General features: G+C 40.1%; 3 protein-coding genes across 5 annotated transcripts; 2 read left to right on the top strand and 1 right to left on the bottom strand.

Moving 5' to 3' along the window:
* LOC117449447 (monocarboxylate transporter 2-like) lies at nucleotides 1-9,339 on the bottom strand. 2 transcript variants are annotated; one of them, XM_034087142.2, is made up of 5 exons: nucleotides 9,252-9,339; nucleotides 4,634-4,864; nucleotides 4,351-4,494; nucleotides 2,433-3,296; nucleotides 1-2,324 (listed from the first exon to the last, which is right to left on the bottom strand). In XM_034087142.2, exons 2-5 carry the CDS (start codon nucleotides 4,848-4,850, stop codon nucleotides 2,101-2,103), a joined length of 1,449 nt encoding a protein of 482 aa, XP_033943033.1. In that variant the 5' UTR covers nucleotides 4,851-4,864; nucleotides 9,252-9,339; the 3' UTR covers nucleotides 1-2,100. The 2 variants fall into 2 exon arrangements, with proteins under 2 accessions (XP_033943033.1, XP_033943030.1); XM_034087139.2 differs by lacking the exon at nucleotides 9,252-9,339 and adding an exon at nucleotides 4,988-5,260.
* On the top strand, nucleotides 5,617-12,005 carry LOC117449448 (uncharacterized). Its single transcript, XM_034087144.2, has 3 exons — nucleotides 5,617-6,053; nucleotides 11,257-11,445; nucleotides 11,537-12,005. Exons 1-3 carry the CDS (start codon nucleotides 5,895-5,897, stop codon nucleotides 11,726-11,728), a joined length of 540 nt encoding a protein of 179 aa, XP_033943035.1. The 5' UTR covers nucleotides 5,617-5,894; the 3' UTR covers nucleotides 11,729-12,005.
* A 1,902-nt stretch (nucleotides 12,006-13,907) lies between these two features.
* Nucleotides 13,908-22,187, top strand: LOC117448965 (calcium-independent phospholipase A2-gamma-like). 2 transcript variants are annotated; one of them, XM_071203734.1, is made up of 10 exons: nucleotides 13,909-14,071; nucleotides 15,100-15,258; nucleotides 16,412-16,616; nucleotides 16,816-16,968; nucleotides 17,060-17,217; nucleotides 17,608-17,702; nucleotides 17,801-17,972; nucleotides 18,087-18,144; nucleotides 18,367-18,561; nucleotides 19,917-22,187. In XM_071203734.1, the coding sequence occupies exons 3-10, from the start codon at nucleotides 16,413-16,415 to the stop codon at nucleotides 20,373-20,375; spliced, it is 1,494 nt and encodes a 497-aa protein (XP_071059835.1). In that variant the 5' UTR covers nucleotides 13,909-14,071; nucleotides 15,100-15,258; nucleotide 16,412; the 3' UTR covers nucleotides 20,376-22,187. The 2 variants fall into 2 exon arrangements, with proteins under 2 accessions (XP_033942149.1, XP_071059835.1); XM_034086258.2 differs by having other exon boundaries at nucleotides 13,908-14,071; nucleotides 15,100-16,616.
* The last annotated feature ends 480 nt before the right edge of the window (nucleotides 22,188-22,667 follow it).

The raw sequence follows: 22,667 nt of genomic DNA on the forward strand, positions 1-22,667 counted from the left end.
TGAAGTTTACAAATAGTGTTTATTGTAAAAAGTTCAGCCAAAACAGTACTTTTTTTAATGTCACTTTGAACTCTGGGTAATTGTGATTGCCATTTTCCGCTATTGTCCCACAAACCACACACTAGAAGATGGACTGATGGAAAGAAAAAAAAACACAATAAATCCATAACGAAAATAATCAGGATTTGCTGCCATACAATGAAACTTACACAATAATGCATGAGTAATATTAATACAGCAATATACTTAATAACATATACAGCATATAATATCTCATTAGATAAGGGCTATTTCTCAGCAATAAGTGCTTTGGATACATTAGGTACATTTGCTGATATTAAGTATATACTTTTACACAAGTTACATTTTGAATGCAGTACTTATACTTGTAATGGCACTTTTGTACAGCGTGTCGTGGTACTTTAATTGAAGATGTGCACACTTCCTTCATTATGGCACTTGATGTATTTACAACTAAACATAAGATGCATTTGTGGCGGTTTTAAGGTCAAACTTGACCTTGTTGTGTCTAAAACTGAATCAAAATAACCACTTTGGGTGAATTACCCAACAGTAATATATTTCAGTTGATTGAAATGAAACCAATATCAAAAGAACAGACCACCCAAGCATAAGCCATGAACTTGCACAGTTTATCTGATTTTCAGATAATGTTATTAAGGTTATAAATAACGTATTGATTACCTCACTTAAGCAATTTTCGTCCATTTGAGAAGGAAGTCAATATGCACCTTGCAGGGACATGATAAGAATGGATCATTTAAGCATACATCTCTAATAATGGCATTGTTCTTACCCTGAATAGCTCCACTTTGTATCTTTTATTGCAGGTGCTCAAGGCCTGGCTCTAAGGTTCTGAAATCATGCAGTGTGTTAGAATATAAAGTCTGACCTGTGGTGGGATGATGCGACCTGATGTAGGATCGCACATCGGATGTTTCTCAGCCGTCAGATATTTTCTCAACGACGTCATGGATGAGGCAGAATATTTGATTTTGTTTTAATAGTCCTTCACAACACACATAAGCTAAATATGTATCTGCACAGAAACAGCTAAAAGCATCACTTTAAAAATACTGAAATATTTGTAAACTCGGCCTTTGGCTAGATGAATGTGCCTGTGTTCCACTTGTCTTTCTCTGCTCTTCATCAGTAAGGGTAGATAAAAACATTCAGTTCTTCACCGGCACGTGCAAATGTTTTGTTTTTTAAAAAAACAACCTATTTTAATAACTGCGCACACTGTTCCCAAGACTTGTTGGAAAGTTAGATGCTTAAACATTTTCATAACCTCACACTGAATGTGTATGTCTGTACTAAAGTGATGCAGAAGTAAAACAACTTTCCAGATCCCCAGGGCACTGAAAACATATTTTACTGTCCATTAAAACTTGAGGAATTATCAAAAGTGGGAGTTAAACTTAAGGACAGCAAAGGGGTATTATAGGGAAGGTTTTGTAAGAGAGATAGTGAGTAGACTTAACCACATAAATTGAATTGTCTCATACTTTAATTGCTTTGCCCTTGGCGACCCATTCATAACAGCAGCCAGCCCATGGGAGTGTCGCAACCCAGACTTGGAAAGCAAAGCTGTAAAGATCTAACGCTTACATGATCATCCCTGATGTTTAATTGTAATTTAATGCAGTTTAATAGCAGAGAGGTGCTGCACCTTGAGTTCTCATATGGTAGTGTCCAGTGCCATCTAGTGGTAGTAAGATGACGATAGACAGTGTTGATATGGCTCTGTGTTGTTAGGTTTTACTCCTTTTTATTTTATCTGTCCCTTTGGAAAAGTACTTTGTTTATGGAGCCATTATTATAATTGCATTGGAAGGGACTGCAGCATTTCTGTGATTTATGAACAAAAGCCATTAAATGTACAGTTGGCACTTGATATAACCACTAAAATGCTATATGCTGAGCTGTGTTGAAAAGGTCCGAAGACTCCAACAACCTCATCAAAAATAGAGAAAAATAATTGTTATCAATAATACCCCATATACTGCATTTCCTGCTGTAAAGCCTGCAAGGTGTTATCTTTCTACATCCACTAAAATAAAATCACACTCAGCATTTTCATCCATCTGTTTCATGCTTTGTTTTCCCATCCCGAATCATTTTGAGTTGTACTGCCTCTTCACAAGTCCTCAGCTCCGCAGCCACATCCTGCTTGAGCTCCTCGTCCAGTTTCTTGTAGTTGTAGTAATGCATGATGAAGAAATATATGCCAGGCACCAGCATAAACACTCCACACGCGTAGTACATGTATTTGTAATCCCCATAAATATCAACCAGAGCCCCTGAAAGAGAAGATGCACACTTTGAAGTTACTTATTTTTTGTTATCCCTATTTTTTTATTGATTTATAATCTGAATTTTAAACGTATTTGTCTCCATAGTTTACAAACCTGATAATGGTGGTCCAAGAAGCACCGGTCCACACTCAATAATAGTGACAAGTCCAACTGCACTGGAGAAGCGATGAGCTCCTACCAGGTCCATCAGAACTTCAAAAAGCAGAGCAGAAAGCATCCCAAACGCCAAGCCAAAGAAGACTGCATAAACAACCTTACCTGAATATCCAGGTAACAGTGGGCAGACAAGGTGGCACACACCGTTGTAAAAAACGGCAAAACTGAAAAAGTATTGAATCCGTGGCCGAACCCACTTGGTGTTGCCAAGGATGCCAGTAATCGGTCTGATGAACATGTCCGTTAGAGCGAAAATAGAGAGTAAGAAAGCTGCTGAATATTCATCGATCCCTTGATGTTTGGCATATGGAGCTAGAAAGACCACAGGCGCGAAAAACCCAAAAAACAAGACAACATTACCAACGAGATAAATGAGGAAGCCCCGGTGTTTGAAAAGCGAGAGATCTATGAACGTTTCCAGACAGCCTTGACTCTGGCTATCATCTTCGTTTTCTTTACTCAGAAGTTTGTCTGACTGTGCATTTGCTTCTGAAGAAGCAACTTTCTCAGCGGCTTCCCCATTGCACCCCGCTGGTTCAGCCTTGGGTTTGGGTTGGGCATGTTTATTGACTGGTCTCATCAAAGCCCCAGCTATACAACAGTGCAAAACAATGCCTCCTAGGATGAGAAAGCTTCCTCTCCACCCAAAATTATCAAACAGCCACTGATTTAGAGGTGCCAGAGTGAACAGAACAACGGGACTTCCTGTCATGGCGAGCCCGTTGGCCAGAGGTCTTTTGATCTGGAAGTAGGTTCCTATGATTGTCAGCGATGGCTGTAGGTTGAAGGCGAGGCCAACACCTATTGAAATAATACAATAGAATCAAATGTAAAGACAAACATTGAACACCTACATAAATAACTTACGTTTTTTGTATCAGCAGCAACTCTATCAAAGCTATTTGTTACTGTGTTACTTCTTTTCTAGAGGAATTCAGATTGAATGTAAAGTATAAACAACATCTTAAAAACTGCATCATAAAACCATCATGTCTACCTTGAGGGGTTCACATTTAGCTAATCTAAATACATCGTAGTTATTGAATATTATTTGAAATAATGTGCCGTTTAAAAAACATAAAGAATAAACATAAAGAATGTCCAATCAAGATAAATCATATAAATCAATTATATTATTAAATAGTTACAGTAAAGGCTTTTCTGAGACAAAACTACACAATTACTTTGGTAAATGCAAACAAAATTGTTTAGAGCTGACCTGATAAGTTGATTAATTGAATTGTCAAATGATGTATTGGTATAGGTTTTGATAATCTATTAGAAGTTTAAGTAACTATTAAAGAAAAGTAAAATGCCAAATATTTTCTGAAACAACTATTTGAAGATTTAACGTTGGATTTAGGGACTTTTTCAATATATTTTTTACATAATTAATTATTAAATAGAAAGTTATTTGCAGATTAATCAGTTATGCAACAATCATTATTTGCCTGTATGTCCTTTGTAGTGGTTTACCTTTTTATGCATGCAATCCACCCAAGATTTGCGTCACAGTTGGAGGATCATCTCAATGAGATTAGGGTTTTAAGTCTGCAAAGTTTGTTTACTTGCTAGTATTAGCAGGATCATGTGTTAAGGCGTACATGCAGGCACGTGAGGATTTTCTACATGATTTAGATTTTTTTTTTTTAAAGACAAGGTCATATTGTAATGCCCAAAACTGGACTGACCCTGACACTCATACAACTCTTGCATCCTCCTGTGTCAGCCGGTGATAATAGGCCAACACAAAGCAAACATCAGAGGACAGCAGAAACCTCTAGTAAAATTCCTAAAAATCTAAATCAACAGCTTATTTATCATCATGAATTAGTCAAACGAAAACAAAACGTACCTCCAATTAATCCAACGCAAAGGTACAGATGCATGATAGTTTTGCCAAAAGACGCAAGGATCATGCCAGTGCTGACCAGGATCCCACCGACCATAACCACCGGTCTGCTGCCATAGCGGTTCACAAGTACACTGCTCACAGGTCCTGTAGAGGGGAGACATTTGTTATTCCTTGGAAACTTATTTACTTAAGTTGTACAGCACTAACGCATTATCTGTATGGTTTAATAAATTACCAGCAATGTCAATTTACATTTTTAAAGAGGTATATGATTGCAACTGACCTCCTGCATACATAGAAGCGAGCATGACTGAGGACAGCCAGGCAATCTCACTGTAGGAAACTGAGAAATATTCCTGGATCTCCTTAAAGTAGATGGTGAGGGACTTTGGAAAGGCATAGGAGAATCCAATGGAGATGAAAGCGCCAAAGACAACGACCCATCCCCAGCCTCCATCTGGTGGTGTGTAGCCCAGTTTGCTTTTTGCTGCAGGAGGCATGTTTGGTCCGACTGCTGAATAGTGGAAATGGGTAAAAGAAGTTAATACAGAAACAAGTAAAAAAGAAATGCACATTTGAAAAGCTGTTGCTCACATGATGCAGTTTCTAAAATGTTCTACGTTTCACAAGAGCTCACCTCTGCTGCTCGTTCCGTAACACTGTGTTGGCCAGGCTATTGTTCTTGTACAAGGCTGTGGCTGCCTCTGAAAGACCCTGCTTTAAGGCCTCTGATCTCATCACGTGCACATGCATGACAAATAAGACTGACCATACATGGAAAAAGCAATAACCCTCCTGGAGTAAAAAGTTATTTTCTTAGCATTCAAAAACAACATAACTCCCTTGAGCCTCAGCAACAGATGTGTCGTCAGAGCCTTGTGGGACTTGTGGTCGTTGAATACTAACAAAATAAGCTGTCTTGTGTATTAATTAAAATGATAATGTGCTCATATTGAATTAGATGTTACATTAGACACCCATTTAGCCAAGTATATATAAAGAAAGCCCCACTGTCCTGTTTCAGTGTATTCAGAAGTAGAATGACGAAAATAAGTGTCTATTTGGCAAATAAGGACATTCTCATACATCACAAGCTAATAAACAGATGCCCCTTTATTTTATATATCTTCAATTAGCCAATAAACAATATCTCCTGTGAGTAATTGTTTTTGGGTAGGAGTTCACCTTTGTTCCACTGACATGGCTTAGGAAAAAGCAGCAGAGTGGGACCTCTCGCAGCAGATTAATACCCAGAAGTGACGTAGAACTGACCACGCCTCTTCAGACATAAACACCCTGGTCTGCTGCATGGTCTGCTGCTGCTCTCCCAACATTGATTAACATTTTGGATTACATTTAACTTTCTCTCACCAAATAGGTAAATGTGAGGAAGTGAAATATACTTACAGTATGAGCGTTTGTTCTGAACAACATCAGCGTTTGACCTCTGTTGCACAATTGCTTGTTGTGTAACACATGCATAGTTGGCTATATTAGCTATTGTTAGCTAGAGATAGCAGCCAGTAGTTGTCAAAGCAAGTTCGATGATGTGGTTTGGTAGGTTCCGTGTGTTTGCACATGGTTCCCCGATGAGAGCATGTTTAACCAGATTACCAAGTTATTTAAACTCAACAGTAAGAGTGGCTCCTGCACTCTGCAGAATTCAGCATCGCACCTTCAGCTCTAAGCCTGCAGGTGTCAAGGTAAGCTTCTCTCTTTGTTATTATATTACTGTACAGAAAAAACACAAGCATTAATGAATGAAGGGTCTTCTGTTATAAGAGCTTAAGCCATCAGTGCTCATAGCCGTGGCAACATGTGTCAAATGGGGGGGTGCTGTGGGAATGACACCAGGGCCGGTTCTGACCAATTTGCTGCCCTCGGCAATATTTTAGCTGGCAATGAAAAACCTCTACAAAAGACCAATGCACTACAAAAAGAGAAACGTATTGACATGGTGGACAGCTTATATAAAATGGCTTCAAATGTATTTAGTATTGCATGAACATGTTTTAATTGGGGAGTGGACTTCACATACTCTAGGTGGTGGTCCTGGGGGAAGATTTATTTTAACATTTTAAAGTAAATGCTTCAAATCTGGTACACTTTGAGCCCCCAATTACTAGAGACTAGATCTCGGGGGTATACTCTAAACACCCATATGAAAAAGATTGGTTTGCATTTTATTAATCAAATAAGTATGTGGACATTTCCAATAACCTACATAGCCAATAACAAATAAAGGTAGGCCTACTTATTTTATTTGTGTGGTCATTTATATCTTATATTACCAGTTAACATTTATTTATTTATTGCATATTTTTAAATCTCCAATTGTTAAAACAATATTTTTGGTTACTGTCCTATAGTATACATTGGAATAATTCAAACCTGTTTTTATTTATCCTAATAATTATAAAGGTCAGACATAACTATCCCTCCACATTATTGTAGAAACAGCTTCTTATAATCCGTTAGCGCACCAGAAGCTAACAACAATCTCCGCCCGCCCCCCCCCCCCTCTCTCTATCTCTCTCTCTCACTTTGTCTGTGAGCTGCAGGCGGAGATTTTAGATCTACGAGCAGAAATGTGAGCTCCCACAAGCGCATTTTTGGGTCGACAAATACAAAATGGATTCACAAATGCCTTATCGAAAGTTGTAAATGTTAAAGAGATATTTAAAGATCTGTTTTTTAATTTGTAAAAATATTTGGCGTATTTGCAGATCCGTTTCACAATTTGCAAATGATTTGTGAGTTTGCAAATCTTTAAATGCATTTGTGGATGGTGTTTTAACATTTACAAATCACATATTTACAACACAAATTATTTTTATGTTCACACAAATAATTATGAGACATATCTAGCCCATACATATACAGGTTGTACGGTCAATTGAAAACCTGGAAAAGTCATGAAAATTCAAAATGCAAATTCGCAGGTCCTGGAAAGTTATGGAAAACAATATTTTTCCCAAAGTTTGGAAAAGTCATGGAAATGTAACTAAAGTTGCATCAAATATAATTGACTGTTTATCTAATCGCCGAAATAATCTGCGGTCGTGAGTTGTTAAGTGCCATCATAACGCGCATGGTGTTGTTTTTAATATATGAAGCGCGAGCCGTGTGCGCGAGTCTTCCTGCCTGTCGGCTGAACTCTGCTGCTCCAGGATGAGGGTCAGCTACATTATCTACGGTGCGTTCGTTAACTGTGCGGAGTCACTGTGGCACAGACTGAGCCGCTGGTGAACAGCTGTTAGAACGGGCCGTTCAGGTGTTCAGAGCAGAGCGGCAGAGCGTGATGTGAACTGAAAAGTCTTTCTGTCGCAATATTATTTAAGGAATCGTTGAGCTAGCTAGCTAGCATACATTGTCACTATCTGCTAACGTTAGCTTTAGCCTTCGTTTTCTAATAGTTTTTTTCATAGGCTATAAACAGAGGTGGTATAGTATAGATATTGTGCTAGAGTAAAAGTAGAAGTACTCAGATCGTGTACTTTAGTAGAAATACTCAGATCTTGTACTTAATAAAAGTAGAAGTACGAGAGTGTAGGAATACTCTATCACAGTAAAAGTCCTGCATTCAAAATGTTCCTCAAGTAAAAGTAGAAAAGTATTCTCATCAAAATATAGTGAAAGTAGCAACAGTAAAAGTAGTCGTGCAGATAAGCTGTACGTAAAGGTGCAGCTAGTTTGAATGACTTTGTATACTGCAGGGTAGCTTGTGGATTTACTCCAGGTGGAACTAAAGTCTGATCTAACACTTGATTATATTTCACATCATTCATCCACATCTGTAAAGTAACTAAAGGTATTAAATACATGTAGTGGAGCAAAAGTACACCATCAGTGTGAGAAAACGTTTTTAGAGAGTACTTGTCCATGGACAAGTGAGTTTGGCAATTTACTTGTCCGAATACATTTTTCACTTGTCCAGAATGGCCAAAGATTGGGGCCACTGGAATCTTCTTCTTCGTCATCGTATTTTACATTTTCCCACGGTTTATACGACACCGCTCAACGTAAGTGAGCGGTGTCGGTTATTTTTGGTTCTCGATTCCGGTTCTTTGAGAGGGTCAAAATAAGTCCCATGACAAACTGGGAGAAAAATATATTTATGAAAACATTAAGTCAAATCTGTATTCCTATTTACAAATCACTTCATACTGTTGAATATCTTACGGTTATTGAATACAATTATATAAAAATAATCTCTGCATTGTTTAGTTGATGTACAGCCTATAGGCTATAGCGCTCTTACTACAACTCAAGACGCTTGCAACGCTTACACATGGTCCTGCAATACACAGCTGCAGCTGCCCAGCTGCTCACTGTTTGTAAAAGTAAATAAATAGTATTTTCCATTTCAATAATGTACTTTCTATACCCTGCTTCATAAACAATACTGACAATCCCTGCGCCTGCTCCGAGTCTGGGGGTCGGGGGATGTGAGGACAGCGCGAGGGACGACACAGACAGGGAGGCTGCTTCACTTCATAAGGAAATGGCGGTCAATATTAACAACACAGGGGCTAAAACGCTTAATAACCTTCATTACGTGTTAGAGAAAGAACATAAGAACGTTTGAACAAAGATGAGGCTGTTAAACGGGCAGCGGATCCGCTGTGTGTGTGTGTGTGTGTGTGTGTGTGTGTGTGTGTGTGTGTGTGTGTGTGTGTTGTGTGTGTGTGTGTGTGTGTGTTTGTGTGTGGGTGTGTGTGTGTGTGGTGTGTGTGTGTTGTGGTTGTGTGTGTGTGTGTGTGTGTGTGTGTTGTGTGTGTGTGTGTGTGTGTGTGTGTGTGTGTGTGGTTGTGTGTGTGTGTGTTGTGTGTGTGTGTGTGTGTGTGTAGAGAGAGCGAGAGAGCGAGAGAGAGAGGATAGATAATTTATATATAATTCACCGTGCAGCGATCAGCTGATACGGAGCATAGAGAGAGCTGCAGTCCGCCTCCTGTCCTCACAACTCTTATTAATCCCCGTACCGGACAATTGTTATTTGTTCCTACTCGAACAGAGGTTTTGCTTCCTTCCCGGCCACTGTGCTACACTTCCCTTCCCTTCCCGCCCCGCCCCCGTCTAACTGTACCAGAAAGCGGCGAGATTGCATTTAGGAATCGACAGCAGAACCGAAACTAACACTTCTAAACGAACAATGGCGGATACGTATAATTGCGAATGAGTTTCTGCCTTTGTAAACTGAATGTAGCAATAATTTGTCAATACATGAGGGCGAAAAACGCCACTTGTCCGCCGGACAAGTCAATTGAAAGATCTACTTGTCCGATATGGTAAATAACACGTCCCGGACGGTGGGACGTGTACTTTTTTCGCACACTGACCATGTACCTCTGAACTGTAGAGGAGTAGAAGTACAAAGTAGCAAAAACATTGAAATACTTAAATAAAGTAGAAGTATCTCAAAATTGTACCCCACGTATAGTACTTGTTGAGTTTAGAACTTAGTTACTTTACACCAGTGGCGATACGATAAAAAAGACTAAGCCTTGCACAGGGCATGAAAATACATTTTCAAAATGCTCAACAGTGCTGCCAGAATTGTAAACTGACTGCTACACAATTCAAATAAATGCTTTTATATATTTGCTATTAGATGTGACTCTTTGGCGTTTCTGTTATTATTACCTGCTGCTTTAGGTTGTTCTGACGGCTAACATCCTGTTATTCCTCATTTTAAAGCCGATATTCCGGGGGGTCGGGAGGCTCGGATCCTTGTCACCTTTTTCATACCTGATGAGTTTGCATCCCTGACTACAGTTGCTTCACCGTGTAGAAGCTAGTAAGCCTACTATTTGATTTGTTTTAGATAGGCACAACATTGTTCCTATGCAGACCTTATTTTCCTGTTCCATGTTAAAATAAACCATTTTTAGTGGTAATTTTTTTGGTCATGGAAAATGAGGTAAAGGTCATTGAGAAGTCATGGAAAAAGTCATTGAAAATCATTGGTGAAAAAGTGTATGAACCCTGATATAGCTTTAACACCAGCAGAGGAAACGACATGTTCAAAATAAATTGAGCAAAAGTCAAACGTCACCTCAGTATCTGAGCACCTTTATAAAAGTTGTAATCTGGAGCACCGGCGCGTGCAGAGCCCAGCAGCAGCGCGTCCTGTCCCGTGAAACCGTATTAACTTTAGCTGAGCAGCAATAGTTTAGTGATATGTCATGTTCCTTAGGGGTCATCAGAAATACAAGACCCAGCTACACACGTCAGAAGTGACACCCGTGACTCGTTAATACAAGTGGAAATATAAAGTTGCAGTGTTACATAATGCTAAATATAGCGCAGCTTTCTAATAACTCACTCAAACAATTACCAACCTGAATGATGACCTACTGAGTCATACTCTGCTTTCATCATTTTGGCTAGAATCCTGTTATCATGTCATGCGTCATAATTTTTTACTGATGGAAAGACACGTGTCCTACCTTTAGTGTTCTTGATTATGTCCTTAGTAAAAGTTATCATCTGATTAGCGAAATGCAAAATATAACTTTTTTGTATTTGTGATATATCTATTGTTATCTCTTATTGTGTTTAAATGTTCTGTCGGGTTCAGGGAGTGTACAGTTTTCCAAGTGATTCATTGTTCCCCTTATAGCATTGGTTGTCAAGCAGTAATAGGATCCCTTCTAAAACAAAGATGGCTAAAACACTTTGTAGTACATACTATGAACCTGGACTGGGTACATAGTGATATCGTTTTTCAAAAGTATTGGTTTTCCCTGAAAGCAGTAAGTTACAAAAGAAGGAATTCAACCTCTACCAGCTGGAAATCTATGTTCTTCATTATTAGTTCTCATGTACACTTGAATGAAAGAAGTATTCTGGGTTGAAACTAAAAACAATAAACGCTGTTGTCATATATTGCCTACTCTGTTTCAGGTGCTGTATGATGGGCAATGTCCCTTATGCGTCAAAGAGATCTGGCTCCTTACGTTTATGCAGACAAACAGGCCTGAGAAAGTAGATTTCATCGATATCTCCCTGCCAGACTATGATGGAGGGAAATACAAAGGTGTCAGCTACGAGATGGCCATGGAGGAAATGCATGTGATTGATGAGAACGACAAGGTAAGCTTATGTTCAAATAGCTTTCTTTTTTGTTGCAGATTAGTATAAATCTAGTGTTATGCCGTCTGGCTAACCTTTTTTGTTTTGGCAGGTTCACCGTGGAGTCCCAGCGTTTTCAGTCATGTACAGTGCATCGGGCTTAGGCTGGGTGGGTCGCTTCTTGATGTGGTCACCTGTGAGGCCCTTAGCGGAAATCTGCTATGAAGCCTTTGCCAGAAATCGCTTAAAGTGGACTGGACGTGGGGAGGAGTGCCAAACAGGACGCTGTGAGAAGAAAAGATAATGACTCTTGAGCACAGAAAAAATAAAGTGTATTTATATATTTAATTTATCCTAAAGAAGAACTGGATAAATACAATATGGTTTGTCCTCTTCAACCATCATTGTATCACAAACCTATCTGTAAATGTTTAAGACTGTTCTTTGATGAAGGGAAATATTGGGTGCCTTTTTATCAAAAGTGTGTGTTGTGAAGCCAATGCAACATTATATGACCTGTAACACTGTACATTTAATTAAACATACATTCATCCACGATGAAAACATTTACAAATTTACAACCGTAATAGATGTTTATATTTGAAAACAACAAGGAAAAACATAGTTCTACAGGCTATTATGTTAAGCATTGCATCTGTATCCAGAGAAATATGACAAAGAATATAGCATATTAAAGAAAGGTTGACACAATCTAACTATCAGTTATTCAAACTTGTGTTCTCAGCCTCCAAAACTCTGCGTTTTGTAACTCAATCTTCTAAAATGAACATTGGTATATTGACAGCATAGAAAACATGACGGTGGAGAGAATTTTTCTTCTACAGAATAGAGAAAAATCGCTGAAGCAAATTGAGATTTTCTGTTTCACCCAGCCTCTTAGGTCAGTTGGTTTCAAGCAGATAGAGAACCGAAATGTCAGGAAGCTGCCACTAGATGTCATTGTCAGTCATAATATATGAAAGCCCTAAGAGTGAAATTGTTTCTCAGGAATTTTGGTAAGCGGCAGGCATGCTTATTGTCCAGATAACATTTGACCAGTTCAAAAGTTGTTCAGATCAGAAATCCTCTATTAGTCCCACAGCGGGGGCATTTACATCCTTACAGCAAGAGGTACAGCAGGTACAAATTGTTTTTGGTCACCCTAGGGAGTAGGGAGTAGGGAGTACAACTCTAAAACAGAAAATACCTCCCAAAACGCCTCGTTGGAGATACGTCGCTGTCCATTTGATTCTTCCGGGTACATCATGATGTCATGTCGTCCCCGGAACGAAATGGACCAATCCATGGAGCCGTTACGTTACGTCCGCGGAGCCGTTACGTTAAGCCCCCGCTGATTGGTCCAAATTGACCAATCCACGGACTTCCTCACACACTCAGTGCATGCAGCTCTGCTGATTTCTCCTCCTGGCTGCAGGCTGATAACACAGTTGGGATCGCGGCGAAATTCTCTCTGCAGATCCATTCTCACAGCGTTGATCAACCTTTTTCTTCCTCAATATCAAGCCACACTTATTGTTTTTACTTCGGCTGTGACTTTGTGTGTGCTCAGGGTGAGTTTGGCTGTGTTTCGCTGTGTATCGCTAAACAAGGAAATCACACCTCCACGGAGCTCAGCGCGATTCACAACGTCCCGACCAATCGGAGCACACTGGGCTCACAGGGAGGGGGGGCAAGAGCTGCAACGAGCCGTTTAGTGGAGAGAGTGAATACACATACTTTACAGAGATGCTGTATGCGAAACCAATGTGAGTTTGGAAAATTGCACGGTATAAATCTATTCTAGTAGACCTCAACAATGGAATTATGATCAGTGGAAATGGCAATGACATGTGACCTTTAAATACATTTTCCATTGCGTTATCTTTTCCACAACGGCAATCTAAATGACTCAAATTTGTTTTACAGGCTGCACATCACTGGATAATTATGTGTATACTGTGCACAGGATATTGAAACATACATAATAATAAAATACATATATATATTAGTCCAACAATAACTGCAGGGTACAGTTATGTTCTTATTACAGTTGGGGAAGCAGAATATCCATGGGCTAACACAGTGTTATGGAAATGTAATTTTGTTGTTGTAATTCTTAATTTACAAATGAATGGCTATAACTACTTATAACTTCTGATTTAGTATTCGGCTTTAGGAAAGCACAGTAAGCTAAATTGAAGTACCCATAGTTTCAACTCTACTTTTTAGGTTGTAATCTAAAACATTATGCATTTTATTAAAAACCACTACAGACTTGTTATTCTTTTGTATCACATGTTGTGGCCTATACCCAGCTCTAAGGGGTGTGTGGTGTGACGTAAGACGCCAATAACATCAAAGCCCTTGAACTGTCAGCCCTGTGCTTCCATGCTTGCAGTCAACAGTGACAGCACGTGACATAAAGCCTGTGCGGACTAACAGCTCATTGGTCATGCTAGTCCGCCCCCCAGCCCAGTTCAACCAATAGGATTAAAGCATGGCACGGCAGAAGGTTTCAATGAGAATCAAAACAAAGAAGACATCGTGGTTCTCACTGTTTGTCAAAAGTGGTGCGCTGGATTTAGAAAAAACATAGATTTGCTTCAAGAGGAATGTGAAGAAAGAAGAACTTGGTGTTCCATTTCAGGTAAATCTTCAGTGTGAGCCTTTATCTTTCATTTCTTGTCAAGGTTAGAGTCGCTAAGCTACTTTGGTTCATGACCTTAACCTACCTACTGTAAGTGGAAACAATATAGTTGTATGTGCATTGCCAAGCTGTTTCTATTTGTGAAGGCACCATCAAACTTGTATTTAATGCACTTTATTTTATAGTCATGGTGTTCACTCATATACTGATCGTTTATCTATGTTCTTACATTTCCATATCAGACATCAATGGGCAGAAGGGAGAGAGTTGTTTACATGTCATGTTCACTGATATATTTGCTCTTAGGTTTCATGTTACATTTATAATGGGACACAGTTCTAAGAAAAAGCTGCAGGTGCAAGGTTATAGTGTAACATAATGTTTGTAGACAATCAGCTCACCCTGAAAACACACACCGTTACAAGTGACTTTTGCTCCTAAAAGAGGAGATATCGATAAAACAATTACCAATGTTATTATCTGAAGTGTGTGCTTTTACAAGCTCATTCATTTGTTGAAATATCATGTTCTTTATACATTATTGGATGTAAGTTATCGTGCATGTAGTTTTACATGGAGAATGCATAACTTGACTTAAGTGATCCCCAAACTTTAATTTAGTGCCACCAGCAAGAAGACATTTGTTATTGTTATTGAACTGTCTCTGCAATGTTTGGATCATAAAATATTCAGGAATGTATGTTCCCCTAAGGATGAATGGAATTTATTCCTAGATTTGTTATTAACGACCAACACATTAAATTTCAATTATCAGCCTCAGCGGGACTTTGTTTAATGCTAATTAGCAAATGTTAGCATGCTTACAGGCTTAACTGAGATTGTGAACATGGAAAACATTAATCCTTCTGAAAATCAACATGCTACATTGTCATTGTTATTGTAATAGAGCTTGTTAGAATACTGACATTAGCAGATGTTCAAAGGATTACTTTGGGAATATAGTGTTATGGAGCTGCTATTATGGCTGTAGACTTTTTCTAATGCTTCTGTTTTGTGTTTTTCCCTAGATTCCCGTTAAAGACGATGCTAAAACATAAATGAATGCAAGCTCAAGAGTGACATTTGATTGATTGCTGGGCACCACATCAGGTCAAACATGGGTCGCTACCTCGGCACCAACTTGTGTTTGAGTTCTGTGAACAAGACTTTGAGATCATACTGCAAAAGTAGGTACCGAATGAGCCTTCTTAGAAAGTACCATTGTCTCGCTAGGACACCGCCCGGCCTTGACCTACACAGATATTCACTGCTGACACATCCGCATCCATCAAGATTCACAAAAAGAACTACTTTAAAAAATGTGATCCACAGTGATACAAGCTCTGCCTCTAACAACTTCCTCAGAGATTTTAACAAAGAACTTAATCATCTCCAGGTTGTGCGTTTTTACTCATCTTCCAATAGGAATACATTTAAACCTGAAGCTCCAATTGGGATCCTGGAAGAGAATCAGAAGAGTTTTCTTTTGAGTTCACTGGGAGGACGTTTTGATCAATCATTTAAAAGATTGTCCAGACACATTAACATTTATTTCAAGCGAAAGGATGTTGAACCTTTGGCTGAAAATGACAGCCTTGTTGCCATTACTCCAGATCATCTTGGCAGATCACAGAGGCGTAGTATAAGTCAACGGGCGGCCAGAGAGCGAAATATATCGGAGGGCAAAGACACAACGCAGCCCATAGAAAGCACAGACACACAGGAAAGCTCAGGAACAAATCCTTCCACACAGGACTACTCTGGACTGCAACTATTTCACATCAGCTCTTTGGCAACCAAATTTGGTGAGAGCTACAGTTACGTTGCTTGTCACATTAACTCAGTATTTCCTGCAAAAGCTCAAACGCAGGACAATTTGGAAACCTTGTCTTCCACTAGGAAAAACAGGAGGCTGAACAAGAGACAAATGCAAAACCCTTCCATGAAAGAGTCTAAGGAAGCTGAAATTCCTCAAGTCCAATCAGGTACTAATCAAGCAACAGTGGAACCAACCAGTGTCTCCAGCAGCTGGGAGGAGAGCTACCAACACTATGCAAGACACATCAATACTTATTTTGGTGCCAAGGTTGCTGGAAAAGAAGACCATGATCTGTATAGGAGAGAACAGATTTCTGTGCAGCAGAAAAGCACTTATAAAGAACCCTTTTCAGCACGGTCTACCTCACAAACTCAAAGTGCTTTGTCACAACTGGTGCCAGACGAACCTGCCATCGATGAAACTGGAGGCCTTTTCCACAGCAGCCCTAATACCACCAACTTTGGAGAGAACTACTCCCAAACAGGCAGTTATATCAATCAGTTTTTCTTTGGTCAAAGTAGAATGGGTGAGGATGAGGACATGGAAAGTAATCTCATAACGCCATTGGATCCTGGCTCTGCTACATCTGAAAGACCAAAGACTGCATCCTTTTTAGACTACCTTCGACATCCCACAAGTGCCATCCCTGACTTTCTGGGTTCTTTGACTCAGACTCGTAAACCCAGACCTGCTATGACTTCACCGCAGCCAATGATGAATCAAAAGGTAAGTTGAGGTGACATGTTTAGTTATGTTTCAGTTAGAAACTGAACATATAGAAAAAAGGAATTGTTGTCTAAAAATCTGCACACTGTGTTTCAAATATCATGCTCTGACATGCCTTGCTGGTGCTGTTACAGAAGCTACAAATAAACCAAACATGTTTGCATGTACTTGAGTTTAATCTCTGGTTGCATGTTCTCAGTTTGTCCTGAGTCGGAGGAAGGCAGAGGAAATGGCACGAAGGTTTATTGGCACTCTGACCCAGACTTCATCCCCAGAAGATCTGACTGCCTGCTTGACCGCACTCAATGAACACCTCATCTGTTACCCATCATGCAAAGCTGTAATGTGGCAGGTGTGTTGGAAGTAAATAAATCACATTTACAAATGTTTAACAATCATAGTTTGACCTCAGTAAATTCACAAGGTGTGTGTCCGTTTTACAGGAGAACATTGCAGTCACATTGTTGAGGAAAAGACGGACCTTCAGAGATAATGAAGAGCTTCAGAGCGCCTTGAGAGAAAGCATGGCGCTAATCGGCTTCATGGATCCAGTCAAAGGTCGTGGCATCAGAGTGCTCTCAATTGATGGTGGTGGCACAAGGTAAAACAAATGAAAGATTTCTAATGAATGAGGGCCCTGTCACATGACAGAGTGATCAGCACCAGAACAGCAATGTGTGATTATTTTCAGTATCTAGAAATCCCTTAGTGTACTTCTCAATAATAGGCTGGAGTAATTATTTTTATGTCCAAAAAACACCATAAAATAATAACAAAATGTCCATCAAGTCTTCAAATTGTGTTTCATCTAACAAACAGTGATATATGTATGAAATATATTTTTGTCTCGTATCGATTAATCAATTAATTGTTTTATTATAACCCAGAGCACTCTTTAAGATGGTCTCGATCTTGTACTTTTATACATACTCTACCTTTTCAACTCATTATAATCTTTATATGATACATGTCATATTTTGTCTTTTTCTAGAGGTGTGGTGCCTTTGCAGGTATTAAAGATACTGGAGGCTGAGACAGGCAGGAAGATCCACGAACTGTTTGACTACATCTGTGGAGTGAGCACAGGTAACAAACATCAGAAATACCAACATTATGCTATTCTTACAACATCTCAGTTCTTCAGCGTGTATCTCACTGGTGTTCTCCGCATGTCTTTACCTAAGGTGCTGTTCTGGCCTTCATGCTGGGTCTGGCTCATTTCTCTCTGGAGGAGTGTTCTGAAATGTACCAACGTTTTGGCTCTGAAGTGTTTCGGCAGAACCCGCTTGTTGGCACCGTGAAGATGGGATGGAGTCACTCTTATTACAACACTGAGACCTGGGAGAAAATACTACGGTATTCAATGAATATATGTTAATAACATAAACACTGCAGTGATTTAAGTAAATTATCAACATATTAAAAAGAGAACACAACCATGTCTGAATGCTCTGTTTGTATCCTGATTAGAGAAAAGATGGGAACGAGAATACTTATCGAAACGGCCAGAGATGAGTTGAGTCCCAAGGTAAGACAATGCAATCACCATGGTGGTGGATTTGATTCAGTTTTACAAATGTACCATGAAAGCACTGATGATTTAATGCTGGATTAATGTTGCCTAAAATGCTAAAGCAAAGCCCACTACTGTGAGTTACAGAAAACATTTAACAGGATTTGTTTTGCTTAAAGTTGCAGTTCGCACAAATTTAGATTTCATTTTTACAGATTATATTATTGGCATTTTCAGGTTTCAGCAGTCAGTGCAGTGGTAAACTGGGGTACAAGTCCGAAGGCCTTCATCTTCCGCAACTACAATCACAAACCAGGCTCTCTCAGCCGCTATGCAGGAGGCTCAGCCTGCCAGATGTGGGAGGCAGTGAGAGCTTCATCAGCTGCCCCAGGATACTTCCAGGAGTTCCCTTTACAAAGTGACATTCACCAGGTAGGAAACTGTTGTAGTTCTGCATTATTTTGTTCAGGATTTCCGTGAAAGTCTCAAAATGATACAACTAACGATAGAGAATATTTGTGGTAAATGTGTGATAAGGGAAACAAATACTTTAGGTAGGGTGGGGGGCAGAACCCTCTTTCACTTTTAAACAACAATATTTTTCCTAGCATCATTACATTGTTCTTTGGTATCTGTTTCAATGCAAGCTTCAAGTACATGCATCATTTAAGATCCTTAACCTCATTTGATGTTAAAGGTCCCATGTCATGCTTTTCTGGTTATTACCCGTCCCCTTGTGTGTTATGAAGGTTTTTATGCATTTAAACGGTCTGCAGAGTTACAAACCTTCAAAGTACACCCTGTAGCGAGTACAACTCTAACGGAGCGTCCACACTACAGCTTCAAAAAAAGCTTGGAGCTGGGCGTGTCTGAAGCTTGGGGATTTTATTCAAGCAACGCGACCAACAACCAATCACATGAATCTCCCGCCCCCGACATACAAAGCAAAAACCTACCAGTTTCCCCCACTGTCTCTGCCACCTCCCTCCATGCCTGGTTCCTCCGGTTTGTATCCCGGTAGGTGAAGAGGGTCTGGTCATACAAAACCGGGTGATTTGCTACGGCGATAATTAGTTTCTCCTCCATCTTTTTTTGAAATATAGAAATAAACGGCAGGATATCTCTCCCAGCTTAGACGCGGTTTGATTGGCTACGGCTTGAGCTGTCAGATTTTCTGAAACGGGATTTGATTGGCTGGCGCTGGCTACTCCGGCGTTCAACTTCTGACGGCGGAGACGGCGGAGACGGACCGCTATGCTACCCACAATTCAGTTCGGCGAAAAAGCGAGGCAACGTGACGTCACCCCATTCAAAGTGAATGGGCAGATTGAAGCTGTCGACGCTGTAGTGTGGACGGGCCGTAACACAGAAAAGACCTGTCTATGCTGCCCCAGAACGCCTCGTTGGGGATTTCTCTTTTTCCATTGTTTACTTCTTGGGTATAGTGACGTATTTCGGGTATTGTTACGTCCGTGGAGCCGTTACATTTGGACCAATCCGCGGACTTCCTCACACACACACACACTCGGCGGGACGTTGCGAGGCTCGCTGCTGCGAGGAGCGGGACACTGTGAGCTGGCTCACTGGTGTGGGGTCGGCGAGACAGCAAAACACCGTGGAACTCAGCCTGGGCACACACAAATTGCACAATATACATTTATTTTAGTATACCTCAACAATGGAATTATGATCAGTAGAAATGGCCATGACATGGGACCTTTAATTGGGAGCTATGCCCATTTTGGAAACTTGTCCTGTACACTTTTTGATTCTGTATGTATTCATAGGATGGAGGAATAATCCTGAACAACCCCTGTGCCTTGGCTATCCACGAGAGCCGTCTATTGTGGCCCAACCAGCCCTTCCAATGTGTGCTGTCCCTTGGCACTGGCCGCTTTGATAATGTCAAGAGGGGACCGGCCACCTCCACCAGCCTGAGGGCCAAAATCAGCAACCTGATCAGCAGTGCTACTGACACCGAGGGGGTCCACACCCTATTGGACGATCTGCTAGCTCCAGACGTGTACTTCCGCTTCAACCCCATGTTGAGTGCTATGGTGTCCCTGGATGAGAGCCGGCCTCAAGCCTTGGACCAGCTGCGGAGAGACACCCACAACTACCTGGAGAGAAACCGGCCCAAACTGGCGCAGCTCTGTTTGGTGCTCGGGGCGGAGCGTTCAGCTGCTAGAAAAACTAAGGACTGGATGAATGAGAGGGCCTGGGAGATGAAGCAGAGATGGGTGTGAGTAGGTACAGTATAGGGTATGTCTACAAAGATGCGTAACCTGTGCACAGATGGACATACAAACAAACAACCACCCTGATGTACTGATTACATTTGTTCAAGACCTCAAATGTGTTGCTTCAACTCAAAGGTCGTTTTAGCCACGTTAGCACCAGGAAAATGTCAGTCTGCAACTTTGTTCACCACTTTTGGCCAGACTGATATTTCAACTACTTTTAGTTAAATGGCTGCTCAATATGGTGCAAATATTCATGGTTTGTAGAAAATGGAGCCTATTGAATTTAGTGAGCCTTTTTTTCTCCTTTTAACACAACTATTAGGTGATTTTGAGTGAAATGCACAGAAAATGTGTGCAGACCGGGTCCGGAAGGTGAAGACATTGCATTGCCTTACATCTGCATTCTTTATAATGACCAGCAGGGGGCGACTAGTTAAAAAAGCAGTCTGGTTATATAGAAGTCTATGAGAAATGACTTCACACTTGATTTATTACCTCAGTAATGAGTTTCCAAATCTATACATTTCATAAGTGTAAATGAAACTGTTGTCATATCTTTATGCCTCAACTCTATTTTCTATCTATCAGCACTGCAAAAAAGGGGTTTCCTACATTTTTGTCTTAGGCATTTTTCTGTAAAATGTATAACATCAATCAATCAATCAATGTTTATTTATATAGCCCAATATCACAAATGTTACATTTGTCTCAGTGGACTTCACAGTGTGTACAGAATATCAGTATGACAATACGACACCCTCTGTCCTTAGACCCTCACATCGTACAAGGAAAAACTTCCGAAGAAAACCCAGTTTAAAGGGAAACATGGGAGAAACCTCAGGGAGAGCAACAGAGGAGGGATCCCTCTCCCAGGACGGACAGACGTGCAATAGATGCCGTGTGTAAATTGAAGAGATAATACATTTGCAACATAGGTAGTCCAAATGTTTGGAAATGCATGTGTGTATAATAGGAAGATGAATCCACGAGGATATCCATCCAGTAACATGTGCTGAACTCACTGTTACAAAGCCAGCTATTTAGACAAATTCTATTAAGTTAATATCTACTGATCAGTAGTACAACTTAGCTTTGAAGTTGACTGAACAAACATATTTTGTATAAGGAATGTTTCAAGTTTATAAGACAACCTCCAAAGGAACAGGGAAGCCTCGTCACATTTGCCAACGTTTTTGTATCACAATATGTCTTCACTGTCTTGTCTATTTCCTAATATTCATTTACTGAAGACAAATCAATGTGAACAATTGAGAACATATCTCACTTAAATAATGTATAATGTTTTTGACGACTTGTTGAGATAGACACACAGAACAAATAGATGGACTTTTATTAATCCCTCGTGGGGAAATTGTTTCTCTGCCTTTGACCCATCCCAGTGTTAGGAGCAGTGTGCTGCCATTTTGAACGGCGCCCGGGGAGCAGTGTGGGGAACGGTGCCTTGCTCAGGGACACCTCGGTAGAACTTGGTCTTGCCGGGACTTGAACTGGTGACCTTCCAGTTGCCAAGCCAAGTCCCTATCGACTTCGCAACCACCGCCCCCAAATATGCACAATTAAAAATATATATATATATATATATCTGTATGCACTTTTTAACAGGTCTGTTTAACATGCACATGTGAAATAATTCAATATCCCATTATTAATGGTGCCCTTATTAGTGTTGTGGAATGTAATATTAGCTATAAACTATACATGTTCATGTAACATTACAGCTTATGTTTGATGTGATTGTGCTTTTGGCATATGAGTATTTATTTAAAATAAATTAATATTTATGATGACCCTTTTCATTGTTATTAAAAATGTTTTCCTTTACTAAATGCTTGAAACCATCACCACGTTTTGAATACTCAACCCACCGTCACCGTGGTCTTGGCTAATAATGTACGATTTTATCAATGAGGGAGAAGCCATCCAATCATTTGAATGTGACGGGTTAAAGCTACTCCATGTGTGTGGAAGCTGTGCCCCGCCAGTCAACAATGGACGGACTTTGTTCCAGACAGAAACGCTTTGTGTGAGAGCGTGTGCGTTCGTGCCAGCCAGAGTGGAGATACAAGGTCAGTAATCTACCCCCTAACACGCTCTGCAAATCAACAGCACAAATGAAAAAAAGCACAACAAAAAAAAAGAGAAGAAATTCTCTCTTAGCAAGCTGCAGTCGATCTAAACCTGATCCACCAACTAGTGCATGACATTTCACCAGTTTCCCCATCATTGTGGAGATGACGTTATATTTCTGTGTGGATTTCACAATGGTTTTATTAT

Source organism: Pseudochaenichthys georgianus, chromosome 7 (assembly GCF_902827115.2).
Source record: "Pseudochaenichthys georgianus chromosome 7, fPseGeo1.2, whole genome shotgun sequence".
Lineage (NCBI taxonomy): Eukaryota > Metazoa > Chordata > Actinopteri > Perciformes > Channichthyidae > Pseudochaenichthys > Pseudochaenichthys georgianus.

Excerpts from the sequence above, each read along its gene's own strand:
- LOC117449447 (XM_034087142.2), bottom strand. The coding sequence starts at position 4,850 with ATGCCTCCTGCAGCAAAAAGCAAACTGGGCTACACACCACCAGATGGA. Across the intron at positions 4,495-4,633 it reads CGCTTCTATGTATGCAGGAG|GACCTGTGAGCAGTGTACTT; the intron begins GTCAGTTGCAAT and ends TCCCCTCTACAG. Across the intron at positions 2,325-2,432 it reads TCTTGGACCACCATTATCAG|GGGCTCTGGTTGATATTTAT; the intron begins GTTTGTAAACTA and ends CTTCTCTTTCAG.
- LOC117449448 (XM_034087144.2), top strand. The coding sequence starts at position 5,895 with ATGATGTGGTTTGGTAGGTTCCGTGTGTTTGCACATGGTTCCCCGATG. Across the intron at positions 6,054-11,256 it reads CTAAGCCTGCAGGTGTCAAG|GTGCTGTATGATGGGCAATG; the intron begins GTAAGCTTCTCT and ends ACTCTGTTTCAG. Across the intron at positions 11,446-11,536 it reads TGATTGATGAGAACGACAAG|GTTCACCGTGGAGTCCCAGC; the intron begins GTAAGCTTATGT and ends TTGTTTTGGCAG.
- LOC117448965 (XM_034086258.2), top strand. The coding sequence starts at position 15,189 with ATGGGTCGCTACCTCGGCACCAACTTGTGTTTGAGTTCTGTGAACAAG. Across the intron at positions 17,703-17,800 it reads CATCTGTGGAGTGAGCACAG|GTGCTGTTCTGGCCTTCATG; the intron begins GTAACAAACATC and ends TCTTTACCTAAG. Across the intron at positions 17,973-18,086 it reads ACCTGGGAGAAAATACTACG|AGAAAAGATGGGAACGAGAA; the intron begins GTATTCAATGAA and ends TATCCTGATTAG.